General features: G+C 39.8%; 1 protein-coding gene across 11 annotated transcripts in view; it reads right to left on the bottom strand.

Annotated features, from left to right (window-relative positions):
• The window catches only part of NAP1L1 (nucleosome assembly protein 1 like 1), a 38,937-nt gene extending 26,704 nt beyond the window's left edge, over positions 1–12,233 (bottom strand). For 4 of the 11 annotated variants that reach the window (XR_004031936.1, XM_030819945.1, XM_012500048.2 and 1 more), the window contains exons 1-2: positions 11,357–11,575; positions 1,142–1,178 (exon numbers count right to left, since the gene is read on the bottom strand). Coding sequence is in view for 9 of the 11 variants with exons in the window: in XM_030819945.1 (XP_030675805.1) it covers positions 1,142–1,158 (17 nt within the window). In the remaining 2 variants the exon portion in view is untranslated. Of the gene's footprint in view, positions 1–1,141; positions 1,179–11,356; positions 11,576–12,116 lie in introns of those variants that run through there. The other 7 variants (XM_030819949.1, XM_030819950.1, XR_004031935.1 and 4 more) reach the window with 6 other exon arrangements.
• Positions 12,234–18,203: the final 5,970 nt, after the last annotated feature.

The raw sequence follows: 18,203 nt of genomic DNA, 5'->3' as shown, positions 1-18,203 counted from the left end.
CAATGACAGCCATGTCACCAAGGTTAAGCAATCCAAATTACAGGTGTGACACAGGAGACAATCACTTTGAGAACCATTATTACTAAAAATGCCGTTTCCACTCTTCTGTTTTTTTTTTAATGCTGAAGACAGAATGCGTAAGAATAGCCCAAATTTTTATTTGTACTTCTATGTGTTGATCTTGTACTGAAGTTTCCAGCCCTCCCACTATCATTCGCTGATGCCTACAACAGCTATGGAAAATAGTTTAGAATCCCCTCACTCCCAAGTGCTCTATTTTAACACGGGCTACTGTAAAATTACACACAACAAACACTGTGTACCTCATCCCATTCTTCCTGGCCCTGTTTCTATAAAACATCCATCCACATTAGAATCCTGCCACATGCCAACTTGATTAAACCTATACTTCCCAGGACACATGACCTTGCCCAATACTTCTCCACAGTAAGCCTTTATAAAGCCTCAGGAAACTTGAGGCCAGACTATGACCCAGATAGTCTTTCTTCCTTGTTATCCTATCTTACAGCCTTCAATTAACAGTGGCAAAGTTGCTTTACACAGCTAATTTTGTGATCACTATTCAAATTTTCAAAATTAAACACTGATTATTTGTAGGTGGTAAAGCTCTAAAGGAAAGCAAAGAAAGGAATTAGCAAAAGCCAGGATAGCACTTATATGTCTGCAAGGGAAAGGTGCAATTGAGAAGGGGCACACAAGGCTTCTGATAGTAATGTTCTATTTTTAACTTGTCTGAATATTCCTTAGGCTCTATATATAAATACATTTTATACACATTTTGAGTGTTTGGTACATTACAATGCAAGCAGTAAATCTTTGGGAAATATATACAATAAAAATGAATTCTGCAAGTATTTATAATCCATTATGCTCAGCACTTTCTTAAAAATAGTGACAAATGGTTTAGTATATATGATGGTTTCAAATACATGATCATAAATATACTAATAATCATAACATTCTATATTTTATCTTGAATACACTGCACTAGACTTTTGTAAAAGTAGGTACTAAGCATTAGTAACTACATTTTCATAATACGTAATTCATACTACTTGCTGTTAACAGAGTGAAAAGTGATGCCAAATCTCTGAAAAAGAACCAACTCTCTGCCACTTACTTGTCAATGTCTGCCATGTTGTAAGAACTCCAAATATCTATGGAGAGAAACATCAATGTTAAAAAAAGTATATGATTTATTAAAAAAAATATATATGAAACCAAAACCCTTTAAATCAATACCATGCTGAAAACTATCCCAAGAAATGTCTATTTCCTTTAAAATTACTATCAGTGTTAAGAAGAAAAACTCATGGAACATGCAAATTCTTACTAGTACCAAAAATAATTTTTCAGAGGATATTACTTAAAACAAAAAAGTTACCACTAAGCTTTTAGAATCTGTTGTATAAAGACTATGATAATAGCACCAGTGGTTAAAAACAAAACTAACAATTGCTAGAATCATAGGAAAGGAACAGTACAAAAGGATCTTCATTCAAATTCTTTCAACAATCAAGACAGGTCAATTTTTGCTTAAAGTTTTAGACTACTTAGCATCTTAAATCCATTTCGTATTTAGCAATATTCACTTTTATGTAATTCATGTTTAAGAAAACCAAAATCTGATGCCTACTGTACTCACTATGTCCTCTGGATATCTTTTTAAAAGACTTAATCCCTGGATCAAATAGCCATTTAGACTATTTCAAAAGCTCTAGGTCCCAATCTTAATGTCAGGTAAGCCTTCCCTGTCTCTCCAAATGTACATGTACCTCATGTTAGATAACTGACAACCACCAACCTCCAGCTTCCCCTAGATATGCTGGGGACATTGTCAAGACTTGTAGTTACCAGACCTGAGTAAGTTTACTGTTAAGACCGACCAGAGGATATCCTAAGTTCCTTCTCACTAAAAGATTAGTATGAACCTGGAGAATACTGCCTTTTAGAAAAACAAATCTTAAAGTAGATTGTTATATTCAGGCAGAAAAAAAAATGGTAGAATGCCACAGGTAATCTACAGATTACCAAAAAACAAAACCAAGTTTAGATAGAATCCATGTTAAAATCAAGTTTATCTTAGCCAGGCACAGTGGCACCAGCCTGTAGCCCCAGCTGCCCAAGAGACAGGAAGATCTTTTGAGCACACAAGTTCAAGGCCTGCCTGGGAAATACAGCAAGACCCTATCTCTAAAAAAATAATAAATAAATACAATCAAGTTATCTGGTAAAAATTAAAATCTTAATACGTATTTAATCCTCAAAACCTTGCACGTGTTTACTTTCATAGCAACGTATTATGCCTATGAACAAAGAGTTAAAAATGGAAAAGATCCTGATTTTAGCAGTTAAGAGCTAATATTTGGGGGAAACATTATTACTGACCTAGTATCTATCCTTTAGAGTAATTATAAAGAAAATTATTCTTCCTAATGTATCTAACTCTGTAAATATTTTCTATTTGTTATAAATAATTCCTAATAGCACTGATGAATTTTTCTAGTGATGCTGGGTAATGAGTCAGCATTTACAAAGTGTTTAGCAATTATGAATATTAATCAAAAATAAGAAAAACACTGAACTCTGACATCAAAGAAATCCAAGTAGGATTCCAGTTTGTCTATCACATCATCAATAATTTCCTTTTAATACAGGGAAACCTGTGGTGCACATGCATCCTTATTTCTGGCTAGTGTTCCTGTATCTTTTCTAGAGAGCAACCTGACAATAGGAGTATCAAAAGCCTTAAACATGTCCATCTCAGCCAAGCACCATGGCTCACATCTGCAATCCCAGCACTTTGGGAGGCCGACGCAGAAGGACCGCTTGAGGCCAGGAGTTCAAGACAAGCCTTGGCAACACAATGAGACGCTGTCTCTTAAAAACATAAAAGTTAAAAAAAACATGTCCATCTCCAGATTTATTCACTTATGAGCTCCACCATGAAAAAATTATAAAGAATCTAATGCCTTTGCTTTCCATGTTCACCTAGAAGTTTCTTCCACAGCTCTGAACAAGTCCTGTACATCCTTTGGCTCTCAGTTCAAAGTTTCACTCCCCAGAGATGCTTTCTCCAACCTGCACATTCTGGTTAAGTAAGATTTCTTGGTTGTACACACACTCCTATAAAGCTTTCTTTCTTTCCACCATAAGATGTCTCAGTCTGTAATTATAAATTAGTGTGACCTATGGTCTGTCTCTTCCAACTGACAAGATTCATGATTACAAGAATTAAATCTGATCGTGCCAATCATAGCGTTGCCTTCTTTGGGGTAGCACACAAAGCTTATTATAAACTTAGTACTATAATGGAATATGCAAAAATGGAATGCTTTGCAGTCACAAATGAAACAGATCTGAGTTGATATGAAGGAACACCAAAGCAAGGTATACGATGTATGCCAAAATCCCCTTTGGATATGGAAAAAATATCTATATCTATATCTATATCTATATATATCCACTCATATACGCACATACTTTAATACAAATAAACCCTTTCTGAAAACATACACCAAAAACCTAACCAGAGTAACCTAATGAGAAAGAAGGGACTAGGGGTAATGAGAACTAATTTCCCATTCACCATTACAGTCATGTGTGGATTATATGTTCTGAGAAATGTGTCTTTGGGTGATTTTATTGTTGTTCAAACATCAGAGTATACTTACACAAACCTAGATGGCATAGCCTACTACGCACCTAGGCTATGATATAGACTACTGCTCCCAGGCTACACACGTATACAGCATGTGACTGTACTGAATACCATAGGCAACTTTAATATAATGGCTAAGTATTTATGTGGTGCATGACTGTATTTGGTTTTCCAATACACAGATTTATATAATAATTTCCAATACACAAATTTATTCTGAAATTTGCTAGGTTTAATATATAGTGTTTACTAAACCCAGCAATTGTCAAAAATAGAAACAAAACCCCAAACTTCCAAATTTAAATTTTTATAACATTTTAATGTGTTCACAGAATGGCTACACTGCTAACCTCAATGTCCATTTGCAGCATTATATTTATAGTTTAAATTCTTAAAATGAAATAATCTTTAGTAAAGAGGATCCAAGACAGAACATTTACAGAACATTAACAGGAGGCATTTACTCCTCCAGAGAAGGCTGCTCTAACCTGCCCATTCTGGCTACATTGTATTTCTTGGTTGTAAGATCAACCTAATTTTCTAGTCAGTTGTAGTCAGATCATTTGGGCTGACATCAACTTTGTAGCTATCTACAAACTAAGACAAACAACTTCTGGCTCTATTTCATCATCTATATAAAGTAGAAAAACATCTGAGGAAGTGGGACCCAAAAATCTGCATTCAAAACAAGAAACAGCTTCTGAGAGGTGGTTCTCAGGTAGACCACAACGAGAAACACAAGTTTAGGTTAATACCTGTATTAATATTTTACTGCAGTTGACATTAAATAAAATCAGTGAGAATCTTATTTGTTAGACATTAAATTGCATTCCAAGATCTCTGTAAAAACTTTCATTCCTGAAAGTGACAAACTAGATTATGCAGATCAATTCTACCAATGAAAAATATGGCCGGACGCAGTGGCTCACACCTGTAATCCTAGCACTTTGAAAGGCCAAGGCAGGTGAATTGCCTGAGCTTAGGAGTTCGAGACCAGCCTGGGCAACATGGTGAAACCCAGACTCTACTAAAAATACAAAAAATTAGCCAGAATTGCTTGAACCCAGAGGAGGAGGCTGCAGTGAGCCGAGATCACACCACTGCACTCCAGTTTGGGTGACAGCGAGACCCTGTCTCAAAAAAACAAAAAAAGAATTAAAAGTACAGACATTTTATAACAAAAACATTTTGTTAAAAATCTTAAAAGCACTGAAATGCTAACAAGATAGTAAGGAATTACCAGACCAAAACTGACGGAAAAACAGGAAGCAGAAGGAAGGCACTTTTGCACTGAGGTCAACTGCCAATTATCAGCAATGTGAACTTTGGTTTTAACCAAAGTTAAAATTCTGAGCCTGTCCACGGTGGCTATCTTTATGGCAACCCTCCCAAATTAAGCAGGAACCCCAAAATGCTATATCCTCAAGAATAAATTCATTCTCCTGGACAAACAGCCCAAATTTACCTCATCTGTATTGCCCTCCAAACCCCAAGCTATGTACTTAAAATGATCTGTCCCTAGTATATTCAGACACCTGCATATCCAAATTTAAATGAAAGCTTCCTTCTAGACCTTAAAAAATTCATACAAGTAATTTTCACAGCCAACAGGAGAAACAGAAAATATAACAGAAATCAATCCTACACAAAGACTTAAAAATTGTCAGACTATAAACAAATATATACCTACAGACACAGTAAGCCTGGTTGTCTTTGATCTAAGTTTGAAAATACACTGTCTGCAAGGCAGTCACCTATTAAACGTGATATAACAAAATTTGGAAAACTAGAACTTCTAGAAATAAGAATAATTGGAATCAAACTAAATGGGCTGGCTTAAGAGTAAGATACACAGCTGAAGAGAGAATTAAGTGAGCTGAAATGAAGCCCAGAAGAAAACTTTCAAAATATGGCAGAGCCACAGAATCTAAAGGACTGAAAATACTGAAATGAAAAGACATGTTAGGATCCAATAAAGCCTAATAAAGACTTCATACAAATTCTAGGAGCAGGACAGAATATTTGAAGAAGTTAATATGCAATAATTTTCCATTTCCTTAAGTGATGAAAGACATCAATCCACAGATTCAAGTAGCCCTACAAATCAAAACCATAAAATAAAGAATCCATATATATATATTTATCCAGCTCGGGATACATCAGTAAAAAGGCAAGATAGCAAAAACAAATTCATCTCAAAAGCACACACAGAAAAGGTAGATTAACTTCAAAGGCACAAAGAGACTGACAGCTGTCTTCAATAAGACACTAAAAGACAACAGAATCCTCAATATGTTGAAAATAACTACAGCTCTTAAAATACTATCCCCAGCCAAAGCATCTTTTAAGAATGAAGGTGAGGCCATGTGCGGTAGCTCACATCTAGTCTCAGCACTTTGGAAGGCTGGGGCAGGAGGATCGCTTGAGGCCAGGAGTTCAAGGCCAGCCTGGGCAACACAGATCATCTCTACAAAAAATTAACATGCCTGCTGTAGTCCTAGCTACTTGGGAGAATGAGGCAGGAAGATCACTTGAACCCAGGAGTTTGAGGTTACAGTGAGCTATGATCGTGCCACTGCACTTCAACATATCTCCTTAATAAAAAAAAAAAAAAAATCAGTAATGTAAAAGACAGTTTCAGAATAAAACACTAACCAAAGTTGGTATCACGTATTAATGTCAGGAAAAAATAGAATTCAAGGAAAAACACTGAGATAAAAAGGTCACTTTATAATAGAAGGTTCATACATATATGGTGTGTATAAGATCTCAAAAGACATAACTGACCCCAAAAACATGCTTGAAGGCTTTTTTTTTTTTTTTTTTTTGGAGACAAGGCTTTGCTCTATTGCCCAGGCTATAGCGCAGTGGCGTGATCACAGCTCACTGCAGCCTTGACCTCACAGGCTCAAGTGATCCTCTCATCTCAGCCTCCTGAGTAGCTGGGACTACAGGTATGCATGCTCCACTACACTCAGCTAATTGTTTTAATTTTTTTTGTAAAGACAGGGTGTCTCACTGTGTTGCCTAGACTGGTCTGGAAATCCTGGGCTCCCGCCTTGGCCTCCCAAAGTGCTGTGATTGATTACAGGTGTGAGCCACCACACCTGGCCTCCTGAAAGCAAATCTTCCTTCCTAAACTGAACTAAAAACAAAATCTTCCACTGAAGTCCCAGGGGAGGCAACTGACGGAACTAACTGTATACACAGAGCTGACATAAGGCTAAGAAACCATTATCCAACTGCAGTCACATAACGTTTCAGTCAACACAGGACTGCATATACAACGGTGATCCCACAAGATTATAATGGAGCTGAAACATTCCTATTGCCTAGTAATGTCACAGCTCAATTCATTATTCATGTTTGTGGTGATGCTGGTATAAACAAACCTACTGCACAGTCATATAAAAGTATGGCACTTACAATTATGTACAGTACATAATACTTGATAAAGACAATAAATGACTTATTGGTTTATGTATTTACTATACTATGCTTTTTGTGGTTAGAGTACACTCCAACTTATTTTAAAAAAAGTTAAAACTGCCTATTCAACACAGCAACATGCTATACAGGTTTGTAGCCTAGGAACAACAAACAGGCTATACCATATAACCTAGGTATGTACTAGGCCGTACCATCTAGGTTTGTGTAAATACATTCTATGACATTCACAAAAGGATGAAATGGCCTAATGATGCATTTCTCCAGAACATATCCCCATCATTAACCATGCATGACTGTGTATGTAAACAAATTCTATGTTGGAAGAAGACTTCATGACCATAACTGCTATACAGCTTTTCCCTAGAGCACAGTGGGATAGAAGGTGGAGTGCTTTTGAATTTCACGCCGCTATGGTTTCAGTATTTGTCCCCTCTAAAATTCATGTTGAAATTCAATCCCCTATGTAGCAGCACTGAGAGGTGGGGGTCTTTAAGAAGTGATTGGATCATGAGGGCTCCACCCTCACAAATGAATTAATCCATTCATGGATTAATTATTTCTTTATAAATTACCCAGTTTCCCAGTAGGGAAACTGGAGATCCAAGCTACCCAGTTAGCACACTTAGCCCCCTCCCCATGTGATACCCTGCACTGCCTTGGGAACCTTCAGAGTCCCCACAAGTAAGGTTCTCACCACATAGGGCTCCCTCTATCTTGGATTTCTCAGCCTCTATAACTGCAAGAAATAAATTCTTTTTTTTTTTAAATAAATTACTCAGTTTCAGGTATTCTAAGCAACAGAAAATGAACTAATATTCATGCTGATTTATAGCAGAACAGTGTAAGTCAACATTCTTTCAAAACCAGGATAAAAATTATCTCATCATAAGTTATCACTGCTCACGTACGTAACCATGGACGGGTTATCTAACCACTCCATACCTATTTTTTTCCTTGTTAAAATGTTGATGGTACCTATCTCTAAGTACATTAAATGAGCTAACAATACACACAGAATTTAAAACAATGCCTGAATAATCAATCAGTGTTGCCTATTACATTATTTATCCCTGTTATGCTCTTCTGTACCCTCTTTAGAAAGTAATTCCAAGACCAAAATTCTAACTCTAGACAGGTGTGGTGGCTCACACCCACAAACTCAGCACTTTGGGAGGCCAAGGCAAGATCACTTTAGGTGAGTGAGACATTTAAGACCAGCCAGGGCAATACAGCAAGAGCCTGTCTCCACAAGGAAAAAATATATATAACCCTGTTTCCCAATAAAAATCAAAATGTACAAAACTTCTGAATAAGTAAAAATGTACACAAATATGCAGGAAGTAAAAGGCAGAGTTGGTAACCAAAGGGTATAGAAGCCAATTTCTATAGCAAGCCCAGTAATGTACCCCAACGTTCTGCAGTCATTGTGCTAAACGACTTACGTATGGATAGGTGTAAAGTAACAACTCTCTCCTTCTAACCCCTATTCTGCCCAAAAACTTACTTAGATGAAACTAGTTTGAAATGGAACTTAAAATCATCAATTATAACAGGTTCCTTTGTGTAAATGTTGTATTACTCTATGCCCCCTTTACCCTTTCCTTCCTTTATAGCTGTCATCACAATTTAACATTCTACATCTAAGCAACCAATTTGCCTCTTTTGCTCATGACATAAGATACATGTCCATACAGGTGCTAGATAGTTACCCAAAGAATAAACTGAGAACACAAGTAATTACAGGTTTGATTAAACTTGAAGATCTGAATGAATACACTGATCATTAATATTTTGATACTGATGAGGATTCATTCTCTCTAATCCTTTGTTTCAAATTTACAACCAAGAAGTGAATATTGTATTTTGACATCTTCAGACCTTTGAAGTCCAACAGATACTGTTTCTTTAGCCCCTTCTACAAAAAGACCCTTAGTTTTGAACATATTTTGAGAAATTCAGAATCAACTCAGTTTTACCAGGAGCCAACAGGAGCAAGCTGAATAAAATGAGATGGCATTTTGGATTCCATTAGTTATGGTACAGGTATTCGTTTCAAAAATCTCATTAAAGGCCAAGTGCAGTAATTTACCATATTCAGTATTAGCTTTATAATTCTGCAAATCAATGGGCCTAATATAGAAATAGGCACTTTGTAGCAGATAAAATTTGGAAAGATATTCAAATTGGTATAGTGAAAACTTTTAAATTTCTATTTACTAACATAATGTTGACTTGGAGGGAGAATCTATGAAAGTCAGGTTTTATGATAGAAGATGTCCAAGTCCACCTACCAGGGTTTAGTTCCATATATTCTCCAAAGGACAGTATTCTTAGAACTAAACTATAGATTTAGGCCATTTATTTAAACTTGGGCAACTTCAAACAAGCTTGAAACACAAGAGTGCCTTGAAAATAACTGTAAAAGTCACTTATTTCCCTTCGATTTTTAAATGGTACCCTATACATAAAAGGTTTTTCCCTTATTCAATCAAAGGTAATGTGTATTACTTCCAAAGTAAGTATAGGAGTATTAATTTAAGCTGACCAAAAAAAGAGGACCCAGATACTCGTTTCCAAAGATGTTTTGAATCCACCTATTTTCAAAAGGCCAAATTTCATTTTACAGCTCTTGGGAAACCAGGCAAGCAGTGTAAATTTTAAAATGTAGCAGTGAGATTTTTTAAATGTAGTGCTCCTTGAGGACATCCTGTGCCTGGTTCATCCTTTTTGTACTCTCAAAGTCTAGCCTTCCCAGATAGGATCTCAGTCCCAGCCTCCCTACACTGCCATCCCCCAGATCTATAAGAGCAGTGGGGTTCATTGACAAGGTTGCAGGCTACAAACTTGGCTAAGTTTATACTAACACCTCATTCCATCCCACCTCCCATCTTAAAAAGGAAATCGTTAAGTATCTTATTCTAGTGACTTCAATAAAGGAACTAATTTATAAGACAGCCAAGAACAATTAAAGTCGTAAAGGGCCAAACATTTTATTTTCATCTAAGAACCGTTTGCAGGGGTGGTCCGATCTTTTCGCTTCCCTGGGCCACACTAGAACTGTCTTGAGCCACACGTAAAATACATTAACTAGCTGAGAAGCTTTTTTTTTTTTTTCTTTAAAAAAAAAAAAAAACCCTCATGAATTTGTGTTGGGCCACATTTAAAGCCGTCTGGGCCGCGGGTTGGATAAGCTTGGTTTAGGGGTTTAGATCGATTAGGATCAATACTCCCCAAATAAAAAACCCTGATCAAGACACTCATCTAACTGTACCTGGGAAACACAATAACAACCTTTTGCTAATAACAGTTAACATAAGCACTATATACGCGTTAACTTTTTAAAATACTAGCAGTGGAGGCCCTTCCTTATCATCAGCTAACATCCACAATCTCTGGTACCAATAAAAAGATTAAGACCAAAGAGAAGCAGGGAAGAGTTTGAAACCCAGGGACAGGGCTTACTCGCTTACTCTTCCTTTTTACATTCCACCGTCTCTACAACTTTCAAAGTAAGGATAGCCTGAGGGCAGGGGTCTCCAACCAGGCCCAGCCAGTGGCCATGAAGCCCATTACCACGAAGCCCATTACCACGTGTGGAGCGAAGCCGCCGGGGGTTTCCCCTCCCCGCGCGGCCGCCCCCAATGGGCGGAGAGCCCAGGAGCGTCGCAGCCTCCCCCGCCCCCTCCCCGCCTCGGGGCCTCGTCCTTCCACAGCCCCTCCCTCTCGTCGGAATTCGCAGCCTCCGCCGTTCTTTTCATCTCCCAGCGGCCTCCCTCCTGGTATTATTTTTGAGGGAAAAGCAGGGGGGTGTCGAAGAGGCGGCCGGCTCTGCACTCGGCCCGGCCCGGCCCGTACGCCGGGGGCCTCCCGGTCCTCGCGGCGCAGCCGACTCTCAGGGCACCCGGGCGTCACCGCGGCCTCGCTCCGGTCCACGCGGAGAAGACGGTGGAGCTCTGAGAACCTTAGGCCGCCAGGCCGCGCCAACCCCTACGTCGCCTCAGCCGTCCCCGATAAAAGCGCTAGTCGGCCCCGGGGCCCCTCTCAGGCTCCGGGATCCGGACTCCGTGGTCCTGTCCGACCTCACAGGACGACCCCGGAGGCCACGGGCGGCCAGCGGCCCCGACTCCCGGCTCCCAGTCCCTCCATCCCTCCGGCCCTCCCATCTGCGCAGGCCGCCAAGCCAATACCACGTTCCCCCTTCCCTTCCAGGCCCCCATCCGTTACCGGCGGCTAGTATGGGGAGCCAGGCGGCCGGAGCTGCGCAGGCAGTGACTCAGGGCGGCAGCGGCAGCGGGAGGAGCAGGAGGCGGCGCCGCGAGCAGATGGCGCTAAAAAAGACCCAAGAGCCCGCCGCTCGCGCTCATATACAATTAGCGTCAGCACGTAGGGCCCTCTCGCTGCCCTCCCCCGCGCCTTGTAGTCTCCCAGCAACGCGAGCGAGAGGCGGGTCCAGGCCGGGTTGCCTAGCAACTGAACCGTCCTTCTTCCCCGGCAACCTGCATACCCCCACCGGGGACTCCTGCAGCCCCGAGGCCCAGGCATCCCTCTTGGGCTCCTCTGGTTCCCACCGGTGTCTAACCTCCTCTGTTCAGCACCGCACTATCTCTTTTCTCCCTGCTGAGCCAGAAAGGAAATTTCAACCCCATCAGTTGTGGGGAAGGCCTGGCCCGCGTGCCCGGCGCCCGGCCCGCCCCGCCCCCTTCGGCGTTGTGCTGGGAAAGCTGAGGGCGGGCGCCAGTCGCCTGGTCCTTCGCTCGCCGCAGCCTAGACGGCGGGCGCTCCCTGTCAAGGCCTAATTCCTCCAACTAGCCGGCCCCCGGTAACCATTTTCCCTCCCCGCCTAGGAAAAACAGTTTTTTCCTCTAGACCACTTCGGCGGCCCCTTCTGCCAGTTTTGCTTCTCCTATGCCAGCGGGTCTCCGCGCCTTTAGGGGGTGCTCGTCATCCTTTGCCCCCCACCCCCCACCCCGCCACATCCGTGTACCTGATGTACAGTCCGTCCGTTCGGCTTCAGTTCTTTCGACGGATGAAAATGGCATATTTGTGCATTCTCTGGATGCGTTATAATGAGGACCCTCAGTACGTCCGTTGTTTCATCTTTCTGAAAAAGTAAATCCCATTAAATCCTCAGGCTTGTAAAACCTCATAGCTAATTTTCAAGTGATGATGAATTGACTAATACTAACTCAAAAAGTTGTTCTCAGAGTATGGTCTGAGGGTCCCCAGACCCTTTCAGGGGGAAGGTCAAAACTATTTCCATATTCATGTGAAGACTGCCTTTTGCATTCTCATTCTCTCACAAGTGTACAGTGGGGTTTTCCGGAGGCTACGTGACATGTGATAAGGAAACAGACTGAAAATAGAAGCAGATAGGAGAATCCAGTCATCTGCGGTTAAACCAGACGTTAAAGAGATTTGCAAAAACTCGATTTGGGGGCAAGGGGGAGTATTTATTTTTCATATAAAAAATATTTTTTGTTAATATTTGATTGCTTTATTGTTTTTAAGTGAAATACTCTTAAATCTCACTTTTAATTTCTGATATAAATATCAGTATTAATAATGCACATAAAAGTTCTTTGGGGTCCTCAACTTTTAAAGCAGCGTAAAGGAATCCTAAGACCACAAAGTTTGAGAACCTCTTCTCTAAATCTTGCATTTATTAAACTTCAAACTGCCTAGAATCCCCTATTGTAATCCACACATTTAGCAACTATATCTTCCATTTTAGGGGATACAGTGTTTTCATTGGCCCTCCAGAACCTCATTGAAATTATTTGCCTTTCCCACTCTATGCTGCAGATGCCTCTGTTTATTCATTCATTTTAGTTTTTCATATACGATTCCTTTGTTGTTCTCATAGCCTATTCCTATACACCCTTCTCAACACTGATGTAATGCTAACAAGGAGCGTAATAGCATCAATAATGGATCTTCAGGAAGAACCCACTATACATAAACAAGGTAGACCAGTGCTCAGTTTGAACATAAATTTGACACATTAATTTCAATAAGAACTTCAGGAATGTTGCATTTTAATCAAAGCTGTGCACGATGCAAGGTAATTAGCATATTACAATGAACTAAATAACTTTCACTTTCTTTCCATAAATCTTTATGGTAGCAGAATTTCTGAGACAAAATTGAGAAGTTGGCTTCTGTGATGGTTTTTATCCTACACCAGAGAGCCTCATCAATTTTCGGCACTTCACACACGAAGGCTCTGGATTTTTTAGGTTTCACCCACCCCCCTGCCGCCCTGCCAACCCCTATAACTTAGGTGTTATCATTACCAGTACATATGCTCTTTCCCCCTTTTCTCCAACTTCCTCTTCTTTTTTCAGTGTATCCTAGCCAATCTAAGAAACTAAACAAAAAATTTCTAAAAATGCATGCCTTTGTAATACAGGCTTTTGAACCACTTTGTAAATCTAAGTCTTTGCCATTAAAGTTCAGGGAAGGGCAGACATTTACGCATTCATTCAACAAATATTTATGTCAGGCACAACTTCGGACTCTGGAAATACAGCATTTAGTAAGAAAGACAAGGTTCTTGATTTTACTGAAGTTATGGTCTAGTGAGGTGAGGCAAATGATTAGCAATAAAATAATTTTACTAATAAAATAGTAATAAAACAATTTCACTTATCAATAATAAATAATTGATAAGTGAAAGCTATAAAGAAAATAAAATTAGAAAAGGGGTAGAAGGTGACTGACCTGAAGATATCTTTGAGCTTTTTTTTTTTTTTCAACGGAGTTTCACTCTGTTGCCCAGGCTGGAGTGCAGTGGCACGATCTCGGCTCACTGCAACTTCTGCCTCCCGGTTTCAAGCAATTGTCCTGCCTCCGCCTCCCGATTAGCTGTGACTGCAGGCACGCGCAACCACGCCCAGCTAATTTTTTTGTATTTTTAGTAGAGATGGGGTTTCACCATGTTGGTCAGGCTGGTCTCGAGCTCCTGACCTCAAATGATCTGCCTGCCTCAGCCTCCCAAAGTGCTGGGATTACAGGTGTGAGCCTCTGCACTCGGCCACCTTCGAGCTTTTTACATTGGCCCCTCTTATGCCCCCAAATCACACAATGTAGTTAACTCATCTAATTTAAATTGCAATAAATGGTGACCCTGGTCACTGATCGTGGGCCATGCCAAATTTTCTGTTGCAGTTCCTTTTCTCATGCTCTCTTTGGCAGCATATATACTAAAATTAAAGGTCCTTCTTTCTCTATCTCCCATGATTTTCATTTGGTAGATTTTTATAGCATTGTAGCCTGGAGGCTTAGAGGTGTGGCTTTGGAGTCAAACAGCCTATTTTGTCCCCATTTTTCTACCACTTCATAGCTGTGTAACTTTGGATAAGTCACTTAGCCATCCAAGGTTTCATTTTCCACATCTGTAAAATGGGGAAAATAAGCATGCATTTCTCATAGGGCTGTTGTGAAACTTAAAAAAAAAAAAATTTTTTTTTTTTAATCAAGAGAGATCTTGGTGTATTACCCAGGCTGGTCTTGAACTCCTGGACTCAAGGGATCCTCCCACTTCAGCCTCCCAAAGTGTTGGGATTACAGGCATGAACCACCTTGCCCAGCTGTGAAACCTTTGGAGACAGAGTCTCACTCTGTCACCCAGGCTGAGGTGCAGTGGCGCAATCTTGGCTTACTGCAACCTCTGCCTCCCATGTTCAAGCAATTCTTGTGCCTCAGCCTCCCAAGTAGCTGAGACTGCGGGTGCATGCCACCACATCCCACTAATTTTTTGTATTTTAGTAGAGATGGGGTTTCACAATGCCCAGGCTGGTCTCAACCTCCTAAGCTCAGAAAATCCACCCGCCTCGGCCTCCAAAAGTGCTAGGATTACAGGTGTGAGCCACTGTGCCTGGCTCAGCTGTGAAACTTTAAATAACACATTGAAATTGCTTAACATAATGCCTGACATATATAGTGAACGCTCAATAAAAGGTAACCATTTTTAACCTCTTGCTGAAGTTTTGTTTTTATTTTTGTTTTATTTAAAGGTTTAAGGAACTACCCCGAAGTCTTCTGATAGTGTCTGACACTTTTTGTGACATATTTTATTAAAAGCTATCTAGTCACAACTTTTAAAAGACATTTTCCTGAGCTGAAATAATGCACACCAATTACCACAAAAATATTATAGTCAACATTTCTCAATATTGGGTAAGAACTATAGAGATCAACAAGAAAGTTGATGACAAAGATGGTATTTTACCTGTGCTTTGTCTGTATTTCAGCCCCTATGTAGTAGAAAAAAAGCATAGGCTTTAACATCAGACATAGCCTATACCTATAGGCTCCTTCCAACACTTTGTGACCTTGCCAAAGTGCTTATTCACTCTGATCTTCAAGCTTCTCTATCTGAAAAATGCATTAATAATTATAATAAAACCTGTGTCTTTATTAGCATGAAATAGAGAAATGTATGTAAGTTCCCAGAGCAATGACTTGCCCTTTAAGCACTCGGTATTTATTTTCTTCCCTCTGAATTAATCTGTAGGTAAAACATCCAAGGGAACTAATAATAATTATCATCTAAAACTGCACAAGATACATTTAAATAACAGTTACCTTAGTTTCAGATCTGGATTTTTTTCTCTACTTTTCCCCAAATTAATTTATAGCTGCAATGTAATCAAATTCCAAGCGGAAAATTATGGACAAGATGCTTTAAGTTTTTCTCTCTACATTCAAAAAAAGGATTAATAGTTTTTTTGTTTAAAAAAAAAAATCTTTTTCTTTTTTTGAGATGTAGTTTTGCTCTTGCTGACCAGGCTAGAGTGCACTGATGCGATCTCGGCTTACCACAACCTCCACCTCCCAGGTTCAAGCGATTCTCCTGCCTCAGCCTCCCAAGTAGCTGGGATTACAGGCATGCACCACCATGCCTGGCTAATTTTGTATTTTTAGTAGAGATGGGGTTTCTCCATGTTGGTCAGGCTAGTCTCAAACTCCCGACCTCAGGTGATCCGCCCTCCTTGGCCTCCCAAAGTGCTAGGATTACAGGATTGAGCCATTGTGCCTGGCTTTTTTTTTTTTTTGAGACAAGGTCTCACTCTGTCACCCAGGCTGGAGTGCAGTGGTACAACTACAGCTTGACCTCCCTGGCTCAAGTAATCCTCCCACTTCAGCCTCCCACGTAGCTGGGACTACAGATGTACACCACCGTGCCTGGCTAATTTTTTTATTTTGGGGATCTCACTATGTTGCCCAGGCTGGTCTCCAACTCCTGTGCTCAAGCAGTCCTCCCACCTCAGCCTCCCAAAATGCTGGGATTACAGGCATGAGCCACTATGCCTGCCTTGTTTAACAATATTTTTATTTTCCTGTCATTACTTAACTGAATTTTTTATTGAAATAATTATAGATTCACATGAAGTTTTGAGAAATAACACAGAGAGATCCATGAAAACTTTCCCCAGTTTACCATAATGGTAACAATCCCTGATCTTATTCAGATTTTCCCAGTCTCACTTGGATCCATTTGTGTGTTTATGGATTTAGTTCTATACAATATTACCATTTGTGGGTTTGTGTATCTGTCACCAAGAAGACACAGATCAGCTATATCGCCCAAGGATCCCTTATGTTGCCCTTTTATTCATTATTTTTAAATTTTAATTCTTTTTTTTCCTGGACAGGATTATTGCAGTGTACGTTGACCTTTTATTATGGTCAGGGTTTTTTGGTTTTTTTGTTTTTTTATATGCCAAATAATGTTCTACATTCCTAGATTTGATTTTATTTTGTTTCTCACACATAGACCACTTAGGTAGAAAATATGCCATTGTTAGGCTGGGCGCGGTGGCTCACGCCTGTAATCCCAGCACTTTGGGAGGCCGAGGCACGTGGATCACCTGTGGTTGGGAATTCAAGACCAGCCTGACCAACGTGGAGAAACCCTGTCTCTACTAAAAATACAATATTAACTGGGCGTGGTGGTACATGCCTGTAATCCCAGCTACTCGGGAAGCTGAGGCAGGAGAATCGTTTGAACCTGGGAGGCGGAGGTTGCAGTGAGCCAAGATCGTGCCATTGCACTCCAGCCTGGGCAACAATAGCGAAACTCCATCTCAAAAAAAAAAAAGAAAATATGCCATTGTTTTGTGCGGGCCTTCAATATTTCTTACCTAAACCATTTGCAATAGCCTCGCAGTTGTTCTCCCTAATACTAATCTCATATTCCACTTCAATCTACCAAAGTTATTGCTCTAAAATATAAGTCTAATCAAGTCAGAGAAAGTTCTCTGACTCATCAAGACAAAGCTGGCTGCAACCCTTCTCTGTTTGTGGACAACACTTGTATGTGGGTATTTATGTAGATATGTATTCATTCATTCATTCATTCATTCATGAGCCCACGTTTCCTTCTCCCACAACACACACCGCACTAGACTGTTAACTGCTGCAGGGCAGTGTTATTGTTTTTTACATACCCTTGGTTTAAACAGTGACTGGCAGTGAACGGCTTTCAGTAAATATTTATTTGCTTGAAAGAATGAAATGAAAGGAAGGATGCAAGGAAGAAAGGAAGGGAAGGATGGAGAAAGGAAATAAAGAGGTTATTGAAAACGAACAGGAAGTTACAATACTTTATGTAAATAATCCTTTTTTGAAGTCTATTCCATCAATTCTACATTTATCATAGAGTCTATATTGGACAAATTTGACAATCTAATCTGCACAAGAAGATTTTGGATATGGTTTGGACATTGGGTTTTCATTTGAATATTATTTGGGTGTTTGTTTGGATATTATTTTCCCTCATCCATGAAACAACTTGCTGGTAAAAAGAAAGTAAAGAAATGTTGATATATTTTAGATCATAGTGAATAAAAAAACAAATTACATAGTGTAATTTGGAGACGATCAGAGTTCCCATTACTGAGACAATTGAGAGTGAAATGTTGTATATGCACAGCATGGAGTATTATGTAGCAGAACATTGAATGTAATATGACAATATTGAATCTTTAAAATGTAGTGGTTGCCAAATAAAGCCACAACAAGATACCCTTACACATCTATTAGATTTGCTCAAATTTTAAAAAATATA

This window comes from Nomascus leucogenys, chromosome 10 (genome assembly GCF_006542625.1).
Source record: "Nomascus leucogenys isolate Asia chromosome 10, Asia_NLE_v1, whole genome shotgun sequence".
NCBI lineage: Eukaryota > Metazoa > Chordata > Mammalia > Primates > Hylobatidae > Nomascus > Nomascus leucogenys.
This window is presented reverse-complemented; position numbering and strand designations above follow the sequence as displayed.